The sequence below is a fragment of the Cyphomyrmex costatus genome, unplaced genomic scaffold, assembly GCF_001594065.2.
Source record: "Cyphomyrmex costatus isolate MS0001 unplaced genomic scaffold, Ccosl1.0 scaffold119, whole genome shotgun sequence".
NCBI lineage: Eukaryota > Metazoa > Arthropoda > Insecta > Hymenoptera > Formicidae > Cyphomyrmex > Cyphomyrmex costatus.
Genome location: NW_017275163.1, coordinates 119,931 through 144,773, shown reverse-complemented (window position 1 = coordinate 144,773; position 24,843 = coordinate 119,931). Strand labels below are relative to the sequence as shown.

Below are 24,843 nucleotides of genomic sequence, written 5' to 3'. Positions count from 1 at the left end.
ATACTGTAACAAATATTTTACAATAGCTTGTAACAAGAAAAGCTAAAGTAATTAACTTTAGATTCGATTATATACATCAAGATAGCTTCTAGCGTAAAATGTTTGGCTTATTTCGTGTTACTGCATCTCGAAATGTCGGGAGCAAGATCGAGTGACGTAGTGTATCGCAATTAAGCGCCGCTATCTATCTTTTACGTCTCGTAAGAAGGATGATTGCGGAAGGAAGCAAATCATCAATAATTAGTGACACGATGCTCTCTTTGGGAGAATAGTGACATCAGCAGACCCTTATAATCGCTCTGCGGTTCTGTTTATTCGTATGTCGTTCTATCTACAATCGAGAGCAGGAAGTGAAAGAACTTCCCTTCGTTGAAGAGAAAAATTGCTCGTTCCTGGAAATGCCACCGTAATTTTCCATACCCTTAACCCCTGCCACCCTTCGCAAGAGCTGGGAAACTCGCAATGAACCATGACTTTGTCAATCCAATCGACGTGACGTTCCTCGAGCCCCGGCTACATCGCGTGAGTCCTCGTTTTCTCGTTCTCCGCAATCACATCACAGAAGAAAGGAGAGGAGAGGGATTTCCTGCACGCGCGTAGGAAAACGTGAGCGTCGCCTATGATTTATCCTAGGCACCTATTTCCGATTTTGGATTCATTTGAAATTGACCTTCATAAAAGATGGATATAGAGTTTTAAAAATTCTAAACACAAAACATACTCAGAAGTATTTTATTCAGAAACACTGAAATCTTATGAAGATAATTTTTTATATAATTAACAAAAAACCTTTTATTTAAGTATATTTTTATATATTTGTCTATATATATTTTTTATAAAACTATACATTAATAATCTTGAAACTTTCAAAGTGGTTAAAGCTCTCGATCCTTGAAGTTTTATAGTTGAACTTCTAAACCTCTTAGATCTTAAATCTTTATCAATAAATCTGCAAATTATTCTTCCAACACTCTTGCAATAATATCGCTTCCGCTAATAAAACACGCTACAGTTTTATTAAAAGAAAAAAAGAAACACTCGATATACTCTTTAATTAGTCAAGAATTATTGAAGTTATGTCTATCAGGATCCCGTATACTACTTAAATCTCAATCAGGATCATGTGAAACAATATCGAGAGAATTCGGTGTCATTCCTATGGGAATATCACCGGAATTGAGTCGTAACGATAACATATCAGACTTCCTCAAACTTGGCGAGATTGTCGACACGTTTGACATCGGAAGTCTATCTGTTCGTCCAATCTACACAGATGGAAGATGATCGCGATCCGTCTGCCGGGGGTTAGGATCGATTTACGGACGTGACCCAGTTCATATCGCGTTACCTTTGCCGGATGAGCACGTCTCGATTCTCCGTGCAAGCAAGTGCGAATCCAGCGAGACCCGAGAAGCAAACTGGTCTCAGAGATTACGTCGTAAAAAGGGGAATTGTCGTAAATTAGACGGAAACCTCGCAAGTACGATAAACTCGACACAAAGAACTGCTGATTACCTGCGTTGGGGAAGAACTGTTCGCCGCGAAAAAGTAGAGCAATCGTTCACGATAAGAATACAGGATGCGCATAATAATGCTCGCTAATCCGCGCGGTTGAACGCAAATTGAGTCGCACGCATTTCTTAAGAACAACCCGTTGCTTCGTTGACACGAACAAAGCTTGCAATTTCCTTTCGCTCGTCGGTTTCTCGAGCGCGCAATGCTGTCGCCCCGATTAAGAAAAATAATATAATGTCGTTGCTATCCATCTTCGCGGGACAAACTGGTTGTGAACACAAGTTTTTCCAAGTTATTTTCCAAGATGTGCACTTACAATGAAATCGATCGATACGGTCAACACGCACTGAAAATTCTTCGGTAATATTACATATAAGAATATTATATACACATATAATATATACAAATGGAATCATTTATAGTGGAAGAGAGTGGAATAAATTAACTATTAATATAACATTGGAATAATTTTGCTGAATTTTAGATGAAACACCGTAAATATGGAGAAAATTACCTCATGTTAATTAACGCGAGCTGGCAATAAAGAGAATCGATGATTAATGGCATTCTAATGCTATTAATGTCCTTTTGAAAGCAATAATAACTATTATATGAATTAGAGGATTCGGTAATATAATTAATATATTACTACGGCTTCCCGCAATTCATATATAGCTATATGAAATAACTGTGTTTTTTGTTTGCTAACAATGTAGCGCGTGTGTAGTATGGGAAGTGATATTTACCGCTGCTTTGTGAAGGTAGATTTAATGCATGCATTAAATCTGCGTACACGCGAGATGCAGAATAATGTAGCAGCGGTAAGTTATATTACATTTAGAGGGACAATTTACAAAGGAAACGCGTTGTTCTAGCCGAGATGTAAATATAAAAACTTTATTCACAAACTCTTATGCGCGACAGACGATACTGTAAAGCTAACAAATCCACATTTGAACGCCGATTATATTTAAATGTGACAGATGCATGTTAAATTTTCCAGGCTAAAATTATCAAGGAAATGAATAAATTGCTCGGATATTTTAGAAACAGATCCTGTTGTCTATTTAGATATAATTTTAACAGAAAATTATATTTCTCGCGGATAAAGAAATCTATATTAAAAATAACGTGCTATATGTGAAATTTCTATAAAATTGCAGAACATAAAATAATGATATTTAAAAATTGTTAAGTATACCTATAGCAATACGGCATACAAAGGGAGCTGGCGAGATAAGAATAAATAAACTATAGCGCAATCGATTTCGTAAAGAAAAAAGTATAAATAATCTGTAGAGACGAGAAAAGAGGAAAGAATCGGAAGAAAAAGTAAGAATCTTCGGGGAAACTATGGGTCTGATGAATCGGAAGCCGTAGAAATGAAAATTCTGGCTAGCTCGTCCGTGAAACGCGGTCAACCGTCCGTGAGGAAAGAAATTACCGCGGAAAGTTTTAATCGCTAATTACGTCTTCGCCAGACTATATACTATGCGGCTGCAGCGGTCAGGTCAGGTATACGTCTTCACTTATGTGAAAGGCACTGGGCAAATTCCCTTATTTCGTGCCCGCAGTGGTGAAAGTAGAGGTGAGCCCGGACGGATGTCGAGTCGGGCGATGCGAAAACTTCCTAGACACGTAGGAACGATGTGTCCGTCGTTTTAGTCGTGCTGCACGGCGTAATGACGGCGTCGTGAGGGTTTACTACGTGCAAACTCGCTGCAACGAGTTGGGGTATTAGAAAAAAGTTTGCTATATTGCGGTGCACCTCCGTCGGTGCAACGGCGGCTTTTCGCGACAGCGAATCGCGTGGCGAATTTCCGTGAGCTTAAAAGCCCCAGCTGACACGCTGAACGAAATGTAACGAGAAATGCAACGACTTGCATGGGACATTCGGATGTGTATTGCTAAAAGATATGAAAACGCACATTCCACATTTTCTAGCAGTATAAAAATAAACAGTAAATAAACAGTGCGCAGTGTTGGCCTTACTTGGTTTTCTAGTTAATTAAGCAGATAAATAATTTCCTGTAATATTGTCGACTATTAAAATTGTAATGTTATTGAGAAAAAAGAAAATTATACATTTATAACGATTATCCTAATTAAAAAAAATTAGTACTTTTTTGGTATTATATAATAAAAACCTATTTGCTCTTTTTAATTTCAAATGTGGAACTGAGATTAATCGGTGTATGTGTCTTCAGTTATTTGCATTCGGTAATTTTTCATTGCAGAGTTTACTTTGAACGTAAATCGACCGATGAATGCCCTTGATGTTACACGAACGTATTTTATCATGAGGTAGTAATACATGGTGCATATAGACTTAGACGCGTCGTAAATTCATGAGTAATTTTTCATAGACCTATTAAATCATGTACAACGATTATGTGTTGCATTAAATGAACATTGTGTATTTATCACATTCTTTTAAGGGAAATTTTTCATTTCACTTTTTCAAATATAAGAAAGATAAATAAAAATTTCAATTAGCATAAAATATAATTTTAATAAATTGTTTTTTTTTATAATAGCGTATCTACATATTTTTAAAAATTGGCAATGCCTTTTTACGATATTTAAATTTATGATACATTATGTTATACACTGATGACAAGATTATTATGATGTTAATTTATGATATGTTTAATACAAATAATACAATAATATATTTGGCAACTTTTTAATAGTATAGTATAAAAAATATTCTTGATATTTTCGTAGAACATCCGTTTCGAGACAATACGAGGTACTCAAGATGAGAGTTCTCCGTTCGTTCTTGCATAATGAGAGTGGCCTTGTTTCATCTCTCCACTGTGAAGGGCTTTGATAAGGACGTCTCTAGGTGTCCAACTGGACGAAAGTCCTTACAATAGGAACAGGAGAGAGAGAGAGAGAAAAACCGTCATATAAGCTCATGAACAATATATGTCTTTATGTCTTCGTTAGTTAGTGGAATTAATTGAGAGGTATTGCACAAAAACCATTTAGTTATTTATCGACTGTAAATTTTATAAAATTGTTTCAATCTGCCATACTATTTATTAAACAAGAAATATCAATCTCATGGATCTTTGATTAATATATAAATCAAAGGCAGGAGAATTAGTAACTACTTTGAAGTGAGTACGCATTTATATTTACACTATTATTTTTGAAACCGCAAAGATCACTTTATGACAATGTTACGTTGGAAAAGTAAAGCTTTGATTTAACTTGTTACGGGCTCCTCATATATCGGTCTTTTCAATTTCTCTTTGTATTCTTTATGAATTAAAGCAATTCAGGTTCATAACGTGGAAGTGATGTTAACTGAGAAATACGGAAATGTATCTCCAGTGATAAATTATTCGAAAGAAGAGAAAATATTTCTAGCTGGGTTTGAAGAATTATATTGGAATCATTTTTATAGGAGATAAATAAATTTTGATAAATTTTATCGAAGTTTTTGCTATATTGTTAAAAGAAATTGATGATCACCATTGCCGTTCTATATGTTCAAATAGGGGTGGCATCCTTACCACGGTTTCTCGAGTTTGGCCATTATCCATATTGTTTTCACCCTCAAAGTTGCTTCAGTTTTTACGATGAAATAGACTTTTCTCAAAGAGTTAGCATTTATTTGAAAAATTGCTTTGATGAATAACATAATATTCTTTTTTTTTTACATAATACCTATTATATTTTTCTATAATATAATACAGGATATTTATGAACTGGTAGTGCAACCGAAAAGGGAGTGATTCTATATAAAAAATTAATTCGAAAATGTAGAATAGAAGTTTGTGAGACTTTGTTTTCGAGAAAATCGATTTTAAATATTCATTACATCTTTCAACTTATTGTAGATTATTATCTTTGCTTATGTTTGTGTTTATTATTGTATTGAGTAATTGAGAGTACATAATAAAAATATGATATTAACGATAAATTTTATTACTTTATATTATAAATTATGCATTGTCTCGTTCGGATGGATATTCGGACATCACAATTGAAATCGAACTTCACAAGTTCGTTTAATTTACCAATTATGTTGAAAATTTGGTTGATTTACACAACTCTGCTTTATGAATTTTTCTATTGTTCTGATGCTTAAATTTATTAATTAAATCCGTATTTTTTTTAGGAATATTTAAAATTGATTTTCTTGAAAACAAAGCGCGTTATATAAAAAGATTTTATTTTACATTTTCGCTTATTTTTTTTATATAGAATCGCCCCTTTTTTGGTTATATCAGTTGTGAACACTCTGTATATACTATATATGATATGCTATACAGTTTTTTAAAACATAAATATAGTTTATTATATACTATACAATACTTTTATTTTTCTATTAAATAATATTTTACCTTTTACATTATTTTTATTTGTAAAATTCTATTATCCTTTCCCTGTCGTAATTTGCTTCAAAGTAATGACGAGAAGTAGTAAAGTACTTTCTGCAAGCTTAATACAAATAATTTTCAACAAACTATACAATGATAGAAATTGTATCATATATACTGAGACAGAATGTGTTGATTTTGGGTCTTATAACAAGATAAACAATAATTGGAAAAGATATTGGACTGATATTCATAATCCATTTTTATTTTAAAACAATCTTAAGATATATATGCAAATACTCTCTGTCATCTTAGGATATCTTAAAATTGTATTTAAGGTGGTTTTAAATATTTTATAAGAACTAATTACCTGAACTAGATTAGAAGAATTAGAAGATTAGAAGAATTCTAGCAAATTAATTTCATTCTTTACTTTATGTTTAATTTGAGATATACATATTCCAGAACACATTAATATTTTTAAATTATTTAAGAGATATCTTTACAATTTGAAGGTAAACTGAACAAACACATATATTTTTGTCTCTTTTGTAGTATGTAATTGCTATTATTGCATGTGTACTAGTTCGGAAGTTGAGAATGTGTTTGATCCGAATATTGACCTGTTCATTTATTAAACTTAAAAACTCTACGAAAGTACAAAAATTCACTGAAAAATAATTCCTCGATTGTTTCACAGAATAATTTTCTATTTGATTCAATTTAAATCCAATTCAATGTGGTTCAATTTTTAACATCTTTCGTTTTTATCATTTATCTATTTTTTCTTTGCGTCATTTATTCTTACGTGAACTCATTTATTGTATAAACACTAGATGAGTCATATAACATACATTTTTTCGTATATAATCTAATAAGTTTTTAAAAGGATGTTTTTAACAGAAACTACGAGTTAAAATAAGAGAGAGAGGATCGATTTAGAATAAAAAATTGGAATCTTAAAATGTATGTGTATGCTATGCCGAGCGCATCTATTTTAAACCAACGAGAGTTTTAAGAATCTGAAAAACATGAAGGAACTTTATTTGACTTTTTTCTCGTTTTTGTTCTTAGGGTTCTGGGGAACTATTCTTTAGAATCGAGAGAGAGAGAGATTTGTCGAATATTTTTCAATATTATTAGAGAACATCTATTTAAACTGTAAATTTGCTATTTACAGTGTTTTCAATAGTTAAGCTTTACTAAACTGCATATTTTAAATGCTGTAAGATATTCTAATGAAAACAATTAACTAATTAATAAATTTCTTTCTCTTTTATTCTAGTAATTTATTTTCTCTATTATAATTTAATTGACTCTAACATATTTTATTCTTTAATATTCAAATGTAATTTATCTTGTGTTGATCTATCTTTTAAATTCTTCTGAATTAAATACTCCTACATAATAAAATTTATAATTTAATATTTTTGCTTTGAGAGATAACATTTTATATTGCCATAATTTGGAAGAAAGGTATATGCAATTATGAGTTTTATATATTGCATCTCCTCGCAAAATATCATCATTGATCATCGCTATGTAATATCAAGCTAAATATGGCCACACAATTGTGACTCTCGGACGGCTGCGGTAATAAATTCAATAATAATCCGATGCGCCGACAAAGCCGTTACTGTTGCACAAATACAGTAAGCACAGTAAAATACGAAACATTTACTGGCCGATATATTGCGGTTCGTCGCGTTATTCGACGGATTTACGATAGCCTGTTGTTGATGACGAATGACAATGGGATTTTTCTATGGGAAGGAAGAATTCGCATTTATCCTTTCATAGATTGCGCGTATCATTATTCTGACTGAAGCTCAACATTGTCCACCGTATTTATAGGGGCGTTTGAACGCTAAACTTATATAGAATACAGAGAAATGTCAGAGCGAAGCTTATTTTCTCATGGGACGAAGAGAGAGTTACCTGTAGACGGGAAGCAGTCTACTCTTCTTGTGAGCCTAGTTATATCTTACCCGGAGATGTATTTCAATTCGGTCGAAGATACTGTCTCGGCTATTTCATATGGATTTCCTTCCTCTCCCTTCTCATCCTCCACCCTTTCCCTTTTTTTCCCTTTTTCTTCTCTTCTGGCCTTCTCTTGGGAGACGTGGATCCCGCGAAGGATTGTGCGTGGGATGCAGGGGTTGAGGGTGGTATACGCGAGGCACGGAGGCGTTTAGTTTGGTGCGGCACTTTATCCCTTAAATACCCAGAGGTATTCTTCCCACGGAATTGTAGGTCTCTTTCTTTCCTCGGCTCGCTGAATGGCCCTGGATATCCTGGGAGGATAGAGAAGTTACCTCCATGCTCTATCTCTCTTTTCTCTCCCTTTTTTTTTCTTTCCTTTCAACCTGTCCTTTTTGCTCCCGTGCCTTTTTTTCTCCGTTTCTGCTCGCGAAGCAATTTATACGCGCCTCCGCCTTGCAAACAGCCGCCCATTACTCGACGACGATAAAGTTCCCTGAGCTTTGCGAACGCGTCCGATCTTGCATGCGCAGCCACGAGTTTCCGAGAATATATTGCATTGTCCACGAGTTAAGAATCATAAGGAACACCTAAGAAACACTCATCAGTCGTTCGCTAGTAATTTATATAAATCTCTACGTTTCCGACCTGACGCCTTTCGCCGGTCATAACTTTGATGTTCTATGTATAACTATGTAGAACGTTATGTGAATTAAATGATATATTAACGCTACTTGCGTGAATCAATTTTCTCGATAAAAAGGAAAATCTTAACATGCAATTGAAAAAGCCACTTTGCGGTACACATCTCGTTGAATTTTCGCTTTCGTCGTCTCCCTTGCTTTTCTGCTCTTATCATATATACTTATTCTCCTTCTCGGTACGGTACTATTTAGGAACACGCAAGCGAAATAGTGTAATGACACACCGCGAAATCTAAGGTACATCTCAAGCAACGAAGTTATGGTAACTGCTGGTCTTTTTCTCTATCGCGACATTCTCAAACACTAGGGAGTTTGTATAAATACGATATGCTATACGGTTCCTACATACCCCTTTTTGTAAATATTTATTATATTTTTAGATAATAACTATAGAATTCTGCAGCTTTTGTATTAAAAATTGACTGCGTATTACAATGTTTGGTTAGAATAACTGATTTGTAATGTTATAGCTCAACTCGATAAACCTGGTACCATAAATCTAAAAAAATTCAATGCGCATCGTGTATGCATACATCCATAAATTCTTATACTATATCGTACGACGTACTACATCCTTGAAGTTTATGATTCGAGACTTGGTTGTAAAGTTGTACTTCAAATCAAAAGTACTCATTTTATTCAAAGCGTGACGAATAGAACGGGGCAATATACAAGTTCTTCAAGCAATTAAAAAGAAAAATTTAGTTTGACTTTAAATGAGATTATTTATCTTTATGTAGATAAGATCTCGCGTATTTTGTTTTTGACTACTTAATGGCTACGTTCAGCAGAAAAAAACAGCTGTAAGATTTTTTAAAACGATTAGTTTATATATTTAGATCCAGTAAGAAATTAAGGACAAGAACCAATCACATTAAAGAATCTTACAACAGTCGTAAAGCTGCTTTTTCTATTGAACGTAGCTATTGATTGGAATACATGTTTTCTTATGTCAGCGTTCTCGTTAAAAGAGAAGAGAAAATAAAGTATGGAGACATTTATTAAATGAAGAACGACGTATGTTTATCAAATAGATGAATTGGATTTGATACGCATTTCAGTGACATAAATATAACGTGACATAAATTAACAAGACTAGGTATAATATTTATGTATCCCAGCGGTAAAAGAATGTCGTAAAATATTGTTCTACATAGATATTGTTTAATATTTTTTTTAATAACTATTTTTTGTGAACCTTTAAATACGCAATTTTTATGAAACCCGCAATAAAAGAGCATTACCTATATTAATTAAAATCAATATTTTTTTTAGAAATACTATCATAATAAACTAATTAAAGTGTTTCTTTTGGTTAATATTTATTTAGTTTCTACTTCTTTTAATAATTATGATTAAAATTATGATCAACTTTATTCATAATATTTTTAAATAATGAATAATCGATAATATACAATATGTTAATAATGGTGATTTTAATTGGGGCGTAAAAATACCCCCCAGGTGATTATTTACATAAAAAATCAGATAATTATTCCTAAGTTCAACGTTTAATCGTTATTAATATTTACTCAAAACTGAAGCAAAATTATAACTTTTAATATCTCAATAAATTTATTATATATAGATTTATAAAATTATAACTTTTGATATCTGAATAAATTTCTTGTAGATTTATAAAATATTTACATTAACATCACATAGTACTAAATTGAGTATTAGTTTAATATTTTTACAGTTTTGACATAAAATTACGCTTGAAAAAATTCAATAGTAATCGGTGCATGATTTAAAAACATAAAGGATTGAAAGTGAATAAAGCTGGAGAAGTATAACAGTTTTATTAAAAAATTATTATTGCGCGTTAGATTTCAATACATATCAGTCAATATTTATTTAATAAAGTATTCCAATATTTCGCATTTATAGCCTCACAATTTCTTCAATCTTTAATAATGTAATATAACAAAATGCTCCTTCTAAAAAAACTTGTTCTTTACCGTCGAATATTTGCATAATATCGGTTATTTTTCATTGTACAAACACATCAACTTACACTCAAATCGATAATAAACCCCGTGTTCCTTTTCCTTTACAACCCGCGCATCAACCACTTCACATTTAAACGGCGAGATTCTATTACGGCACTACGGCGACAGCGACGGCGCGGGGTCCTTAATTTCGCTCGCAGTTTCGTCGTACGTTATCATCATGCCCGTCCGCCTATTCGCCAGTGCACAAAACGCGAGATCGTTCAGACGTCGTGTTTAATGCTCAGGGCAGGGAGAAACCTGGAACGCGATTAATCTTAAGGCACGAGAACTTGCCCCGTGTAGTTCCTTACACTGCAGCGTACGGTTGTAACGATCGCGGCCGAGACGAGCGCATCTGACGCCGCACTTCGCGCAGCGCGGAATTGTGGCAGCTCGTCTTTCTACATGTTTCTCTCTCTCTCTCTCTCTCTCTCTCTCTCTCTCTCTCTCTCTCTCTGTGCTTTTTTTTTCTCTCTCCGTTGTATTCACCCTTCGCATTACTTGTACATGAAAAAGCGAATCGTCCAGTCGTGAAGCTTCCATCAAGCTGATTGTGTATCAGCAATAAAAAGAACGACAATTAAAGGCGACTATAAAGGCGACTGCGATCCAATGATTGCCCATCAGGGTATATACGCGATATCGTTCATGAATTTCAGCGAAATTTTTATGGGTTGAACGGAGGGAGGTTTGGCTTTCCACCCTTAGGTGGAAACGATTCCGCAAATGCATGTCGTTTGCACTCAACGACAATGACAAATTTAATTGCCGCGTTTCGCGGCCTGCCTGACAATTACGATGACACCCCGTAGTAGGCGCGAATAACGTTTTGGTTATCGGCTGCGATAAAAAATGATTAGCGCGTGAAGATTACGTTGTAACGCGACACAGCTTTGCCATTTTAACGTTATAGGGCGTACGAGCTCGCGTATATGAAGAGACTATATAGTTGAGTAAAATTTTTAAACACACATGTGATATTTGCGAGTTGTTATGGGTACGTTGGCTATGAATGTCATATTCGTAGTTCGTGCTCTAATTTTTCATTAGAAAATTTCAACTAACTTGCTTATTATCTCATTGCAAACTTACACGCACGAAATGACCAATCGTTAATTATCAATTTCTCATTGTCAATCGATCACTTGTTTCGTGCAGTTATAACAATATCGAATTTTCCATTTGCGATTACGATGGTTTTACACGGGCGGTTAGCGCTGTTAAAACCCTTGAACGCAATATGACGCGGACGACCTTCGTGACGGATTAGGAGCAAATCGGATTACAACAAATCAGTGGGGGCTTACTTCGCCGAAACATCATCAATTGCCATGCTATCCCATCGGCCGATTATCATGTTGAGTTTAATTGAAGAGCGTTTGAATTTAGCTGGTCATAGAATTCTAGTTATCGCATCCCTTGTTTTACTCTCCTATATATAGAATATAATTTAACTCGTCGTTTCTCTCAAAGAGATTAAAAAATTACGATAAAATAAAAACATAGTAAACCGTTTAATAACGCGACTTTTTTTTAATCTTGTTGCTTTTTTCCAAGAAGAGCTTTTTCCCTTCGCTTGAACACGGCTTAATCTGTTCCTTAACGACCTTGGCTATGGGGACACGCTCGATCGGCGGGTTAATTTGGCCGCAATGAAACCAGCCCTGGCCATTTCCCAGCGGATCCCAATACAAGGGATTTGGAACGACCCGTAAGTCGGATTTTCGCTTAGCGATATCAGCTACCATTGATTGGTGGCACAATTCCAAAGTGCCCTTTAAAACTGTTCCATTGCTGTCTAGAATGACCCACACTGTCGTTCAAACGGCACTTTTTGTTGCCTTTTGTTTTCTGGACGCTCGTTATTTAGTGAACACACAAAGGATTCTTTTAGTCAAATTTTTTTGCGCCAACACATAAGAGTTATAGCATATCGTTTTATTTTCTCTCGTAAATTTAGGGATGTATTTCAGGTGTATATAATCTCTGCAAAAATTACTAGAATTGAAACTTTATGCTTTCCATATAAAAGTGAATATTATATATGAAGCACTTTATAATAATATTGCAATTATTATTTATATTTAATAATACAATTTTTAATTTAAGTTGTAAATTTTTTAATTTTATTTTAATTATTTACAAAAATGTTTATTTGATATTAAAATAATTTTTTATTCAGGTTTTAATTCGTCACTAAATTTTTTTTTAATTTGTAATTTTTTTAGAATTTTTTAATTTTGTTAAAAAATGCAAGTAATATTAATATAATCTTAATACGAAATCTATACGATTATAATAATTAATTGTAAGTGAAAATGCGAATTAAGTTTTATATATGTTCAGAAAATAGCTTGTAGAGTCAGGATCGATAGTGTAATTTTGAAATGCAATCTGGAAAGGGATGTGCAGCTTAATGATTACAAGATATTAGCTGGGTACCTGCTGCATGGCCTTTCTCAGAAAGTCCTTCATCATGTTCAACGTGAACACACCATGTTTTCCAATATACAATCTAGAAAAGGAATGAGGTTCGTCCGTTGATATATGGCGCCACTCAAGGCATATAAGCGGTCGTAATTTATACTATTATCAGATCTGACTTCGTGACTATGTGTAAGCGGATCGTTCGTATAGGAATGAATATGGTGGAGAGGTTAGGAGACAGAGGGTCAAAGGAAAACAAATATGAGGTAATCAATCGTTTATGATGGTTTCTTGCAAATCTCTGATTATAATATTTTAAATCGCCACATTACATTTGCATAACAGTTATGGTTCTACTTTGAATGTTTGATTAGAAAATAAGATAAAAAGAAAAAATAATGAAATAGTGGATATATTTGGTAATTTCATGAGTTCCTTCAAGTTTAAATGACGCAGAAACACAAACTTGTAATCTTTTAACTTTTTTTTTTCTATGTTTGTAATGTTGTTCAATCACTGTAAATTCATAATGTCAACTTATATTTAAGTTAGTTTTAATCATTTCTATACATATATCGTCATAGTTTCTACTCAAAATATGTTGTTAATTTAATTAAAATAATAAAATTAAATGATTTAACTTACGAAAATGTATTAAATTTTATTTAAATTTAGTTTAGTGTACTTTAGTTATTTTATATAATTTATAATATGAATCTTTTTACTTAAAAAAAAAAAAAAAACTAACCACAGAAATAGATTGATATATACATTTGAACACACATAGAAGTTAAAAAGAACAAAACGTTTGATTTATGTAATTCAAGATATTTGGGTTACCATTGTTCCTTTTAATGTTTAACAGTGCACTCTTACAGTAATTTCATCATCTTTCTAATAATTTTAGCGGTTTCAGCAACGATATTATTGCGATAAAAATAATAAAGTATATAGTATTGAATGATGGTTTGTTTTCTATTTCTGCACTAAACTGCATTAGAATTCTCTTTCTCGCTCTTTCGACTAATATCAAACACAGATCTATTTCACACTTTAATTTCCAGAAGTGTACATTAGTCCAGAGAAAACAGACCTTAAAAATATGTTTATAACAATAATCATAAGTTATTATATATGTTTAAGCATGCTGTATAACATTATTTAAAAATAGACCAAACGATTATACGTTTGTCTAAAACTAAGATTTGTGTAAGACCGTCGATGTTGAAAACTAAAGTAAATATGATAATGAAATCGGCCGACGACGGTCAAGTAGGATTTTGCTAAATGTAATGTGTGAATTTTATTTACTACGTATGTAGTCCTCAATCGCATGCTGAAATTTTTCCAGGCTTTATATAAGCATCAAAAATTTGTTAGATTGCTTGTGTCAATTTAACTAAAAAGTGATATTACTACGGTAGTTGATTAGAGTTGCGTTGTAAGTCTGGAAAAATTTCAGCACGCGATTGAGGACTACATACGTGGTAAATAAAATTCACACATTACATTTAGCAACCAAAATCCTGCTTGACCGTCATCGGCCGATTTCATTATCATATTTACTTTATTATACGTTTGTGTTTCAATGTCATTTAAACTTGACTTCAGGAACTTATAAAACCATCCAATAGAACGCTTACAAACATTGCAAAAAACACATAAACGTATATTCCTCGAACATAAATAAGTCTTAGAGAGTGGGCAATATCTCGTGGATATATCGATCGGTGCTTCTCTTAACGTGTCCGAATTTCTTCGCGCGCGCACAACAAAGATCGAAGTCTCGACGTGCTCGTGATTTATTTCGTTGGACACTTTTCTGGGAGGAACGTGACTGGAAGTATGGGTTAGCCAATCCCTTAAATCACTGAAGCAGCACTGGAGAGTCGAAATCGGTATCTTGGCTGCTATATTCCGCGCACGATTGAGCTCGAATGGCGTTTCTACGATGCTCTATCATCGTGCCTTTGTCTTGTGGCTGCAAACGATAGTCCCCTCAAAGTTAGAACCCAATATTGCCGTCGAAAAGGAAACGAGACTCGAAATACGTGCGTGACTGTCAGAGAATATCGCGCGGAAATGTTTCCTCATGCATTACCTCGACATTCCATAAAAGGTTAAAGGAATTTTCTATTTTGAAAAGAGCGAAAAAGGAATATTGAATAAAATATATTTTATTCTGTATAAAAATAATCACAGCTGCCAATTGATGAACTTTCGTCTTTTAGTCTTTGTTAAACGGCTGACGTATTTCTGTGTAAAGATTTAATAACGATATAACTTTTCGTGATATACGAGTACTGGCAGCTTCTGTGTACCAGTGTACCTCTCTTCCATAAAAGTGGAAGAGGATACTAACGAGACGAAAAGATGAAACGGTTGGTCTTTACGGCGATGTAGTGGGAGGTAAACTAAGCCAGCGTGCTTTAACGACAACGTTCAAGATTTTAATACCTCGTTACGAAGAGTCCGATCTTTCAACTTTTTGCGACGTCTTTAGGGAACTCCTTTGAGGCCCAAGGTTTCCTCGAAAAGCTTGGTAGGGCGATTCATCTTTACAGCGACGAGCAAAATTTCATTAGTTAATTACGTGCCAGAACTTCGCCAAGATTTTCTTCTTAGGATGCTGATCTTCGCTGCGCGACTCGTGTAACTAAAGTCTATATGCACGATGATGTCTCCACAGGCTTGGATGTGCATTATTTCAGGAAAAGTGTCCGATTTCAGAGATCTTCCCATGATTAAAGCCCTTCATTTAATTGGCGCGAGAGCTGTTCGTTTCGTTCCAAGATACAAACGCAAAAGTGATAATGATAGAACGGCGGGGATAAGTATTGATCGCGCTCTGCGGCTGGCCAGTAGTTACGGGCCGGTGCGGTCAAACAGTCGTAATAGAACCGGTCGTGGTTAGCCAGTAGTAAGAGCGTACCTGCGGTCAGACAGTTAGTATCAGGTCCCGCTGCGGTCTGATACGAGCAACTGTTCTACTTCGTCATACTATGCTTCTGTTTTGAAACTTTTGATGGTGTATCGCCAGTGTTATTCCAGCTTGAAAATGCAAATGTATGTATATATATATATACACACACGCGCGCGCGCGCGCCCCTCCTTCACACTTACAATTCAATTCAATTATAAAATTTTAGATAGAGAATAATTTTTTCTTTTATCTTTTGAATATAATACGTATTTTTTGAATAAATTTGTAGTGTTTTTCTTATGTACATTATGTTATTTTTCGCATTTTTAACAAGCATTAGAAGAATAACATAAAAATTTAGACTCGATGCATATCTAATGCAATTCAAGAATATCAAATTGCATATTAATTATTATTACTATTATTATCATATAATATCCGCAATAATAATATATGATAATAATATGAATTGGATGATTGAAAGGATACAGTATGATACAGAAACTACGAAAGCTGCAGTTTCAAAAGCTGTTTGTTGTATCTTTTCAATGGGATGTAGAATAAAGCGGATTAAACGCTCAAGAGTAAATTGATTAAAAGCATAATTATAATATAAAAGTCACACATATAAATAAATTTCTCACCACGAAGAAAAACTGTCTGCCTATTTTTTCATAAGTGAAAACTTTTTTAATTCAACTACAATTTTCCTTAGTTGTGTCTGATTAGAAAAAATTTTGACAGTCTACTATTATTTTTAAATCAATAATTAAAAACAAAAAACGTATTGACAAAAGTTTTATACAATTTTGTTATCTATAATAGTTTTGTGTATGTATATGTGAGTATTTTTGTGTATGTGTGTAGTTAAACTACATAACCGATGCAGATATATACTCTAGTGACCAACACCTAGAGAAGCGAAAGGGGGACATAGAAAAAAATTAATATTAATCATAATCAAATTTTGATAGATAAACACTTTTTGAGACTTGTTAATGAAATATGAACATTATATTATTACATTGGTAAATAAACTAATAACACTTAATTAATAGCATCATATAAGTCACAACCAAAATTAAGTTATGAATCACAAATATGTATATACGTTTTATGTGTTTTAAAATTATATTTTTGTACGCTATGTATTTTACGAATAATTTTTGAATTTTTTAATAAGAAATCGTAAAATTCTTCGCACGTTAAGTTAAAATTAATTTTCACACTTGAGCATTAGATAGATTCTAATGTTTTTATTAATAATTGTATTCTTTCAGGAGTCTATATGTGAGTAATTAAAGAAAAACAATACTTTCCTATGTCCAATGAAGATAGAACGCGTATTAGCGCTGATTAGCGCTAAAAACGCGCTCTCGAATCGCAATTACAGTGATAGCAGATACACTTATTAGATGGCAGTTCAATTGACGCTTGCAACGCCACAATTGCATTTGGGACCTCTTAAAAAGAGAGACAATTTGTGATTACGGTCTTAATTTGGGACAAAATTTGGGACACGTTGTAAAGAGAGACAGAGTTAAAATTTGGAATTGTCTCTCCCAATTTGGAACGGTTGGTCACTAGAATATACACATACATATCTTATTGTGCATAACATAAGATATTTTAAAATCAAATAATAATTTTCATTGTTTGTATATAAATAAAGAGAGTCTGTAATTATTTGCAGACCTTTTTTCTGTGTATGTCTGAGAGAGCTTCAATGATGACATGAATAAAAGATATGAGAGGAGAAATTCACGTAGAAAGTTGCGCCAACGAAGACAAATTGCGTTACAGAATTCTTCAGAGGAAAAATATAAATGATTATGCGCAAAGAGCGAAGAAGAATGAGGCTGGAAATAGAGACGTTTGTAATGCACGGCGATTAATCTCTGTGTTTTTCGGATCAAAGACAGATACCAGCTGTTAAAATATGTTTACCTGTTGTTTATCAAATAATGTCAGTTTACGTTACACAGATCGAAGAAATATTACCGATGTAGTTGCTTTTGTTTATTTAATCGCCTAATTGATAGCGAAACTATATCAATGTCTATTTAACATCGCGAGTGTGATAACGTAATATCGACGCTGCAATACGATGTACTTCATTCCATGAAACAGGAATGCAGGCGCACGCCGTTATGCTTGGAGAAACCGGTTAGAACAAACAAGAAGCTCCTAAGTATACAGCCCTCATACTGTGTATTTCGAGCCGTTGCGTATATCAGAAACTTGCAAACCATGGATGCAGCAGAGAAACAATAAACTTTGTTAGTAAGTAGATATAAATGCGGAAGTGCGGTCCGTATGTTGACTTTTAAGCGAAACTTGAGCATTGCCATTAAAATAAAACTTTTACGAAGTTGATCATTTCATTTTAAATAAGTTCGCACTGTCGGTCGTTTTAATTTGCTATACATATACCTTTGTATAATAAAAATAAATATACAGTCTAACTTGTAATAATAGCTTCGCCATGAGATCTGCGACTTCTATCCTGCGATCGACGTATGCGCGCTTTTTGCTTGATCTAGAGCCAAGGTAGAGACAGGATACGCCTCCGACAACCTATGATCCTTGACACCTGGAAACGAGCCAAGCGCAGGTCCTCCGAGGGCATCGAACTTATGCCGCCGGCAGGCTTCCAAAATTATAGCTCGACTGCGTCAGCAACTACGGTGTTTGTTTTCATCTCGATGTCGCCACGATCCATACTTTTCTATATTCTTCACGCCGTCCTATTTTTTCAGTCTCGTCTACTGTCTCGCAATGGCGAATAATTTCTCAGCAATTAATGAAACCATTCGATGGAACGACTCGATAGGATATCTCTCGTTTCTCACACGCACGTACTTATCAAAAGTCGATATCACTTTTTGCTAACTAACGAGTATAACATCAGTTACTTTAATCTACTCAAAGAAAACGGCGTCCTTCGGTTAGTTGCGGCGAAAAGGGAACGGTCGGAATGGTTCTCTAAAATCCGATTACTTCGGCCGACTTAAGCGGATTTTCGTGGAAACTACGTCACGTTCGCGTTTGAAATCCGTTGTGCTTATAAACAAAAAGATGACAGAATTCATCTTCCAACGTTTCTTTGTATCCGACAACAATGAAATTTGTTCTCTTTCTCAAGTAAGGATGATTTTGTGTAGATGCAGAACGGTCCTTTGATGCAGAAACGCTTTGTAAAACATGGGCGTTTTAATTTTTGCTTTGTTAATGGGTGACATTGTCTTGTAAGATGCACACGAATTGATAATATACACAAAAAGAATGGTTTTTGCTGAAATATCAACAAACTTAGCTAGATACGCATCAGAAAATAATTTTGTTGGATTATCAAAATTATAGACATAAATTAAGACGTTCAAACTATAATTACTAAAGTATAAAAATGTTTTACAGAATTGTCCACACATTTGGATTTCTTCTAATTATTTTAATAGTTCAAGAAGATTATTTTCAGATCTGCCCCTAGCTTTTTTTGGAGACTTTATCAAAATCGTTCTTTCCGTGAACAGTTTAATGATTTAGTCTATTTCATTCTGCAAAAACGTATCGTATGAATTATTTTTGTAGATACATGTATTTTCAATAAAAATGTCAATCATTCTTTAAATGTTATATCAACGGCTTTTAAATAATTCCGTTATTTATGGAATAAATCCGATGTTACACTTCTCTTTCATACTTTAACTTACTAAATTAACGGAATTATTATCTGTTATCTGTGATCTGATCTGTGATTTCATTTGTAGTCTTAATTTATCTAAAATTTTTACTGCAAAATTTTTGCTACACTCTGATCCGGATATTTTTAAATAGATCCGGTATCACTGTGCCTTATCGATATCATATTTAATTCAGATTCCATTTCAATTAATTTTAGGTTGAACTATTTGATGGCGGGATTGAGTCCCATGTGGTATCACGTCACGAATGTCGCCTTACACGCTGCTGCGTGCATCTTAGTCACCAGAGTGAGTCTCGTGGTAGCTGCACTTCGGCCGGGATTCGCAGCGCTCGCTGGGTTGCTATTCGCCGCACATCCTGTACACACGGAAGCGGTAAGTGATAACTGTCAAGGTGTCCTAAGAAAAAATGAAAGCATTTTGCCAAATATAAATCTTTTGAGCGAAGTAGGATTGTTATCCACAAACGCTTTAGTCGACGCTTTAGCCATTCGCTGTTCTATAATTTTGTTTGTTTACCGTTAGCTAATATGCAATAGCATATTCGCGAACATGTACTTACGCGTTGCACGATTCACAGCACAATGACAAATTCATCCTAAACCAAACAAAACAACAAGATTAGTAGAGTCCACTCGCCACGTAACCGCTCGATTCTGCGTACGCGAATAGAGTCTGGCTGATCCGCTTTTCCTAAGTGCATAAACGTAATTAGCCTAATCTTATTATGGCTATGATCGTGACGGACAGAATTTGAAGTGTTCGTTCATGTTGCTGAAGAGAGGATGAAAGAGGGAGAGGGAGGGAGGGAGGGAGCGCGGGGTGAGAGAGGGAAGGGGGTTGATTGTTGCTACAACGAAACAAGATGGACTTGTTTTGTTGTAATTAGGGTTACCAACTCTCGGTTAGGTTAGGTTAGTTGGTTGCACAAAAAGAGCACATCGATTGGCAAAAAGCATACATTTTCTAAAGAAAGATAAGATAAAAATGTAAAAAAGAGGTTTTCTGTTTTAAAATCCGATATTCAATAAAATAATATTTCTAAGATGTAATTTTTATTGACAACTTTTATTCAAAGTTACAAATAAATATATTTACTTAAATTTTATTAAAACTTTACTTTCTAACCAGATTTTTTGTTAAGTAGGGATGCTGGAGCCTGTATTACGGATAAAATCACCGTTTTTGACGGTTTTGTTCTTATCCAATTTCTTCGTAATAGTTTCACAAAATAAAAATTCCTATTCCACGATTAAAATATATATTCTAATGTATGTGCCCTTGGTGTATATCGTGTCCAAAGCTGTAAAAAATAAAAAAGTTACAGATATTTTTATTTATTTTTATCTCACTATGGCGATCAATGTTGAAGGTAAAAATGGATAACGAAATCCGTAATTTTTTATGTTTTCCAGCTTTGATCACGAAATACACCAAGGACAAGTACATTGGCATGTATATTTTAATCGTGGAAAAGGAATTTTTATTTTGTGAAACTTACGAAGAAATTGGATAGGAACGAAAACGTCAAAAATTATCGGTATAATAATTTTATCGATAATACGGCGGTTTCAGCATTTCCTGTCAATAGAACTGAAAAAATAAAATTAATTCATGTATGCAATGTATATTGCAACTTTAAGTTTTTTTTAAATTAATATGTATATAATTAAATCTCTAACAAAATCTTTATATAATATATAAATAAACATTTATATATTACATATTGCTCCAAAGCGAACACACAGCCTTAGTACAAACAAAGAGAAATCTTATGAGAGTGGACAACCCGGTCTTTTTCATGTATCAAACTTCGTAAAGAAATGTCCACGTTTTTGTTCTTTTTTATGCTATTACATGCATAAGACAAGGATGAATAATCAAAGTTAATTGTTCATCCTTGTCTAACCTTTCTCTTTAGTACAAGTCAAGCAAAACTTTTTTTGTAAAATATTAAATTTAAATATTAACTATTATTTTTTAAAATTTTGTCTCATTTTTCGAGAAAAAGTACAATAAGTGAAAAATAAGAGGACGCTGTTTTTCGATCTTGAAAGAAAAGTACATGTACTCTTTTAAGAAAGAGTACGGTTGGTAACCCTTAATTGTATACGTAATCAACGTTGACGCTTATCAGTCATAAGAGAAATAATTAGTGCGCGCGTTACTTTACGTAAAAATCTTAAATTTTCTTTAGAACTATATATAAATTGGAGAAATAGTATTAGAGTTCCATCAAGTATTTCTGCACGGCATCAGAGAAAATGATAAACTTCGTCGTTAATAATATTACCCTACTTAACCCGCTTTACTTAAGCATATAACTATAAAGCTTTGTCCGCCGTTATTGCACAAATTATGTTATTATGTATGGAAATGGAAGTTTATAGAGCGTTAGATTAGGAAGTTGAGAAACGGCATGGAACAATACGTCGGTGATTATAATGCGTTCGTTGAACGTTGAAGTTTACATAAATGGAGAGAAACTCTCCCTATATTCTGCAGACAATCACTGAAAGATCATATAGCTGTCGATATTTATATATCGATTTCAAGTTCTTTATTCCTACATTAAATTGCACTAGTCATTTTTTCTCGCTTTCGCCAAATATAAAAACATATATCTTTTATATTTTACTTTCTATTTCACTTGAAGTTCCAAAAATTATGTTTAATTATAGAAAATAGATCTATTTTTTCAATATAATTATTTAAAAATGTAAAGGAGGATGTCAAGTTAGTACTGTTTCTCAACTAAAATGAAAAAGTTCTAACTAAGATGTACAAATTATGTATCATATTACAGGACTTAAGCAAAAAAGTCAAATGTATCACTTAATCTTAGGAAAATATCAGGAACATGAAAGGAATCATGATAAAAAGTCCGTGAAGCTAATATATTGTCACATTTATTAATAAAAAATTATTAACTGAGATGTTAAAATATTCCGAGAATGAAACAAGAAATATTGTTATTGTTTAAATACATATAATTTAAAAGAAAATGTATATTTTCAAGCGATTGACAAACGACAAAGAGTCCAATGCAAAATAATCGCTTGGTTTCGAATTCTAGTTTTGAATTTGAATAAAAAACATGCTTATCAAGTTATCATGTTTAAATAATAACAATACAGTTTTTAGAAAATTTATACACCACTTGAAACGCTGATACTGTACATCGAGATTCGTTAAGATCATTAGATAATTCATTAAAGATGACTAAAAGTTAAGTTGAAACGTTTGAAGAATTGACAAAATTAATCACATTTGCGCATCCCATCTTTATGTAACATTGCGAGTTATTTTTTAGAATAAATATTTGATAATCGTACTAATAACTGCGTTGACTCCCATTGCTTTTTTTTGTATTCCGTGTGTAATACAGTTTTTGTTGCTTAATTCGCGAAAAAAAAAAAATAATAATATATGATATCTTATTTAACAATTGTTAATTTTATTGTTTTTGATAGCGTCCCGTTCGGATTTAGCGTTAAACTGGTAGGTCCCATGTATCAGTGGATAGATGTATCGACCTCAGGTAAGAGGTTGGACATTAGGCTAACCACCTAATTCTACAAAAAATCCATTGTTATGGAAATCTAATGAAAGGTAGATTTTGGTTTACCGTAAACTGTAATGCCGCGAAAGAAGAATATTGTTTTTGATAAGGATTTCTACCAGTTTCCGATGTTTTCCCGAGATAAGCGATATATCATTCAACTCTGCTTAAATTGAATTTTAATTTATGATGTATCAATTGATATATATTATAATTTGTACATCTTGAAACTTTTTTATTTTAGTCGAAAAACAGTCCTAACTTAATATCTTCCTTTTTAGGAGTGAAATTTCACTTCAAGAAAAGTAATAGTTGCGCCAGTTCAGTAAAAATAAATTTCACTTCATTTCTTCAAGTGAATTTCCCAAAAGGTCAACTTTGCCGATTAATATTTCGCTTCGCGAAGCAGAGCGACGCTTTTTTTGTCAGATTCATTTTGTGCAATAACACAATCGAATGGGTTTAATTTCGTCAAGAATGAAAGGGACTAAACTTATATTTACTTTTTTTTTAGAGAATGAAATTATTCACTTTCTACAGAAATTAAAAATTGACTCTTACTTGAAGTGATACTTCATTTTCTAAGAGTGAAAAGTGCTGGACTGGTGCAAGTACCACTCTTAAGGAGTAAAATTTCATTTTCACACAAGATTTAGAGTGTAGTCACGTAGTGTACATGGTTTTTATTTTTCAAATTGATATTAAGTATACAGAACTCAAATTTATTCGCGATTTAACGAATCACGGAAGTAATACAGCATGATCAATAATTTTTTGTAATTATGAATAAGCAATCATAAGAAGAATGTATAGGAAATAGATTGTATAGATATTCAGATAAAGGCGAATTCCGCGTTATTAGTACGGAATCGTGCCTTTTGAGCGGAATTACTGGCGGCACACGACACTGGTTCGCAAGTCCCGGTCTGCCCATTACAAGCTCGACCTGCTTGCCGGTCACGCACTGCATCCTGTTACATCACGTGCGTGCGGTATTGCATGTATTACTCGTTGCGTGCGCGGCCAACCCTCGTTGCCAGTGTCACTATTGTGATATCATGTTCATGTCGTACGCGGACGGCCAAGTCAGATATATAATAATGTGTACTCAGATCAAATACTCTACCATCCGTGATTATTTTTGCACGGAGCTGTAAAATATCCCACAATCACATCTCTCATGCAGCGTCACTTTTTCCTACATTACTACTGCATGTAACATTTTTATCGTTTTTAATTGTTGCGTCAGATAGAATCTGACTGCAGAATCAGATTTCGTAAACATCTGATTCTGACCGAGAATAATCAGTGCCATTCCCAGATTTCCCATTTGGAAACAATAGCAAGAGCGTCATATGCCGCGGCACATATATATTTCAACTGATTTCGAAATGTTAACGATCCACTGATGCAAACTATTTTTATATTCATATTAAATGTTAAAATATTTTTACATCAGTTAGTCATTATTTTGCCTCTATCACGTCACATAGAATTGGCACAAAATTTTTCACACGATATCATTAAAAGTTCTCATGCTTTTTGGGTTTATACACTTCTGTCACGAAACGTTTATTAGCTCGATATTAGTAAATTATACCATGTCGTGTGTGGTATCAAATTTACACGAGGATCGGAAATCTTTCACCTCATTCGGGAAACATGATACTAAATAATTCGCTATAGTTTTAACCTCTGAT

At 33.5% G+C, this 24,843-nt stretch overlaps 1 protein-coding gene across 1 annotated transcript in view; it reads left to right on the top strand.

The window, feature by feature from the left end:
• LOC108778419 (transmembrane and TPR repeat-containing protein 2) overlaps nt 1-24,843 on the top strand; it is a 79,116-nt gene that overhangs the window by 38,614 nt on the left and 15,659 nt on the right. Inside the window, exon 2 of the mRNA XM_018545597.1 lies at nt 19,779-19,956. Within this exon, the coding sequence (XP_018401099.1) occupies nt 19,779-19,956 (178 nt within the window). The remainder of the gene's footprint in view (nt 1-19,778; nt 19,957-24,843) is intronic.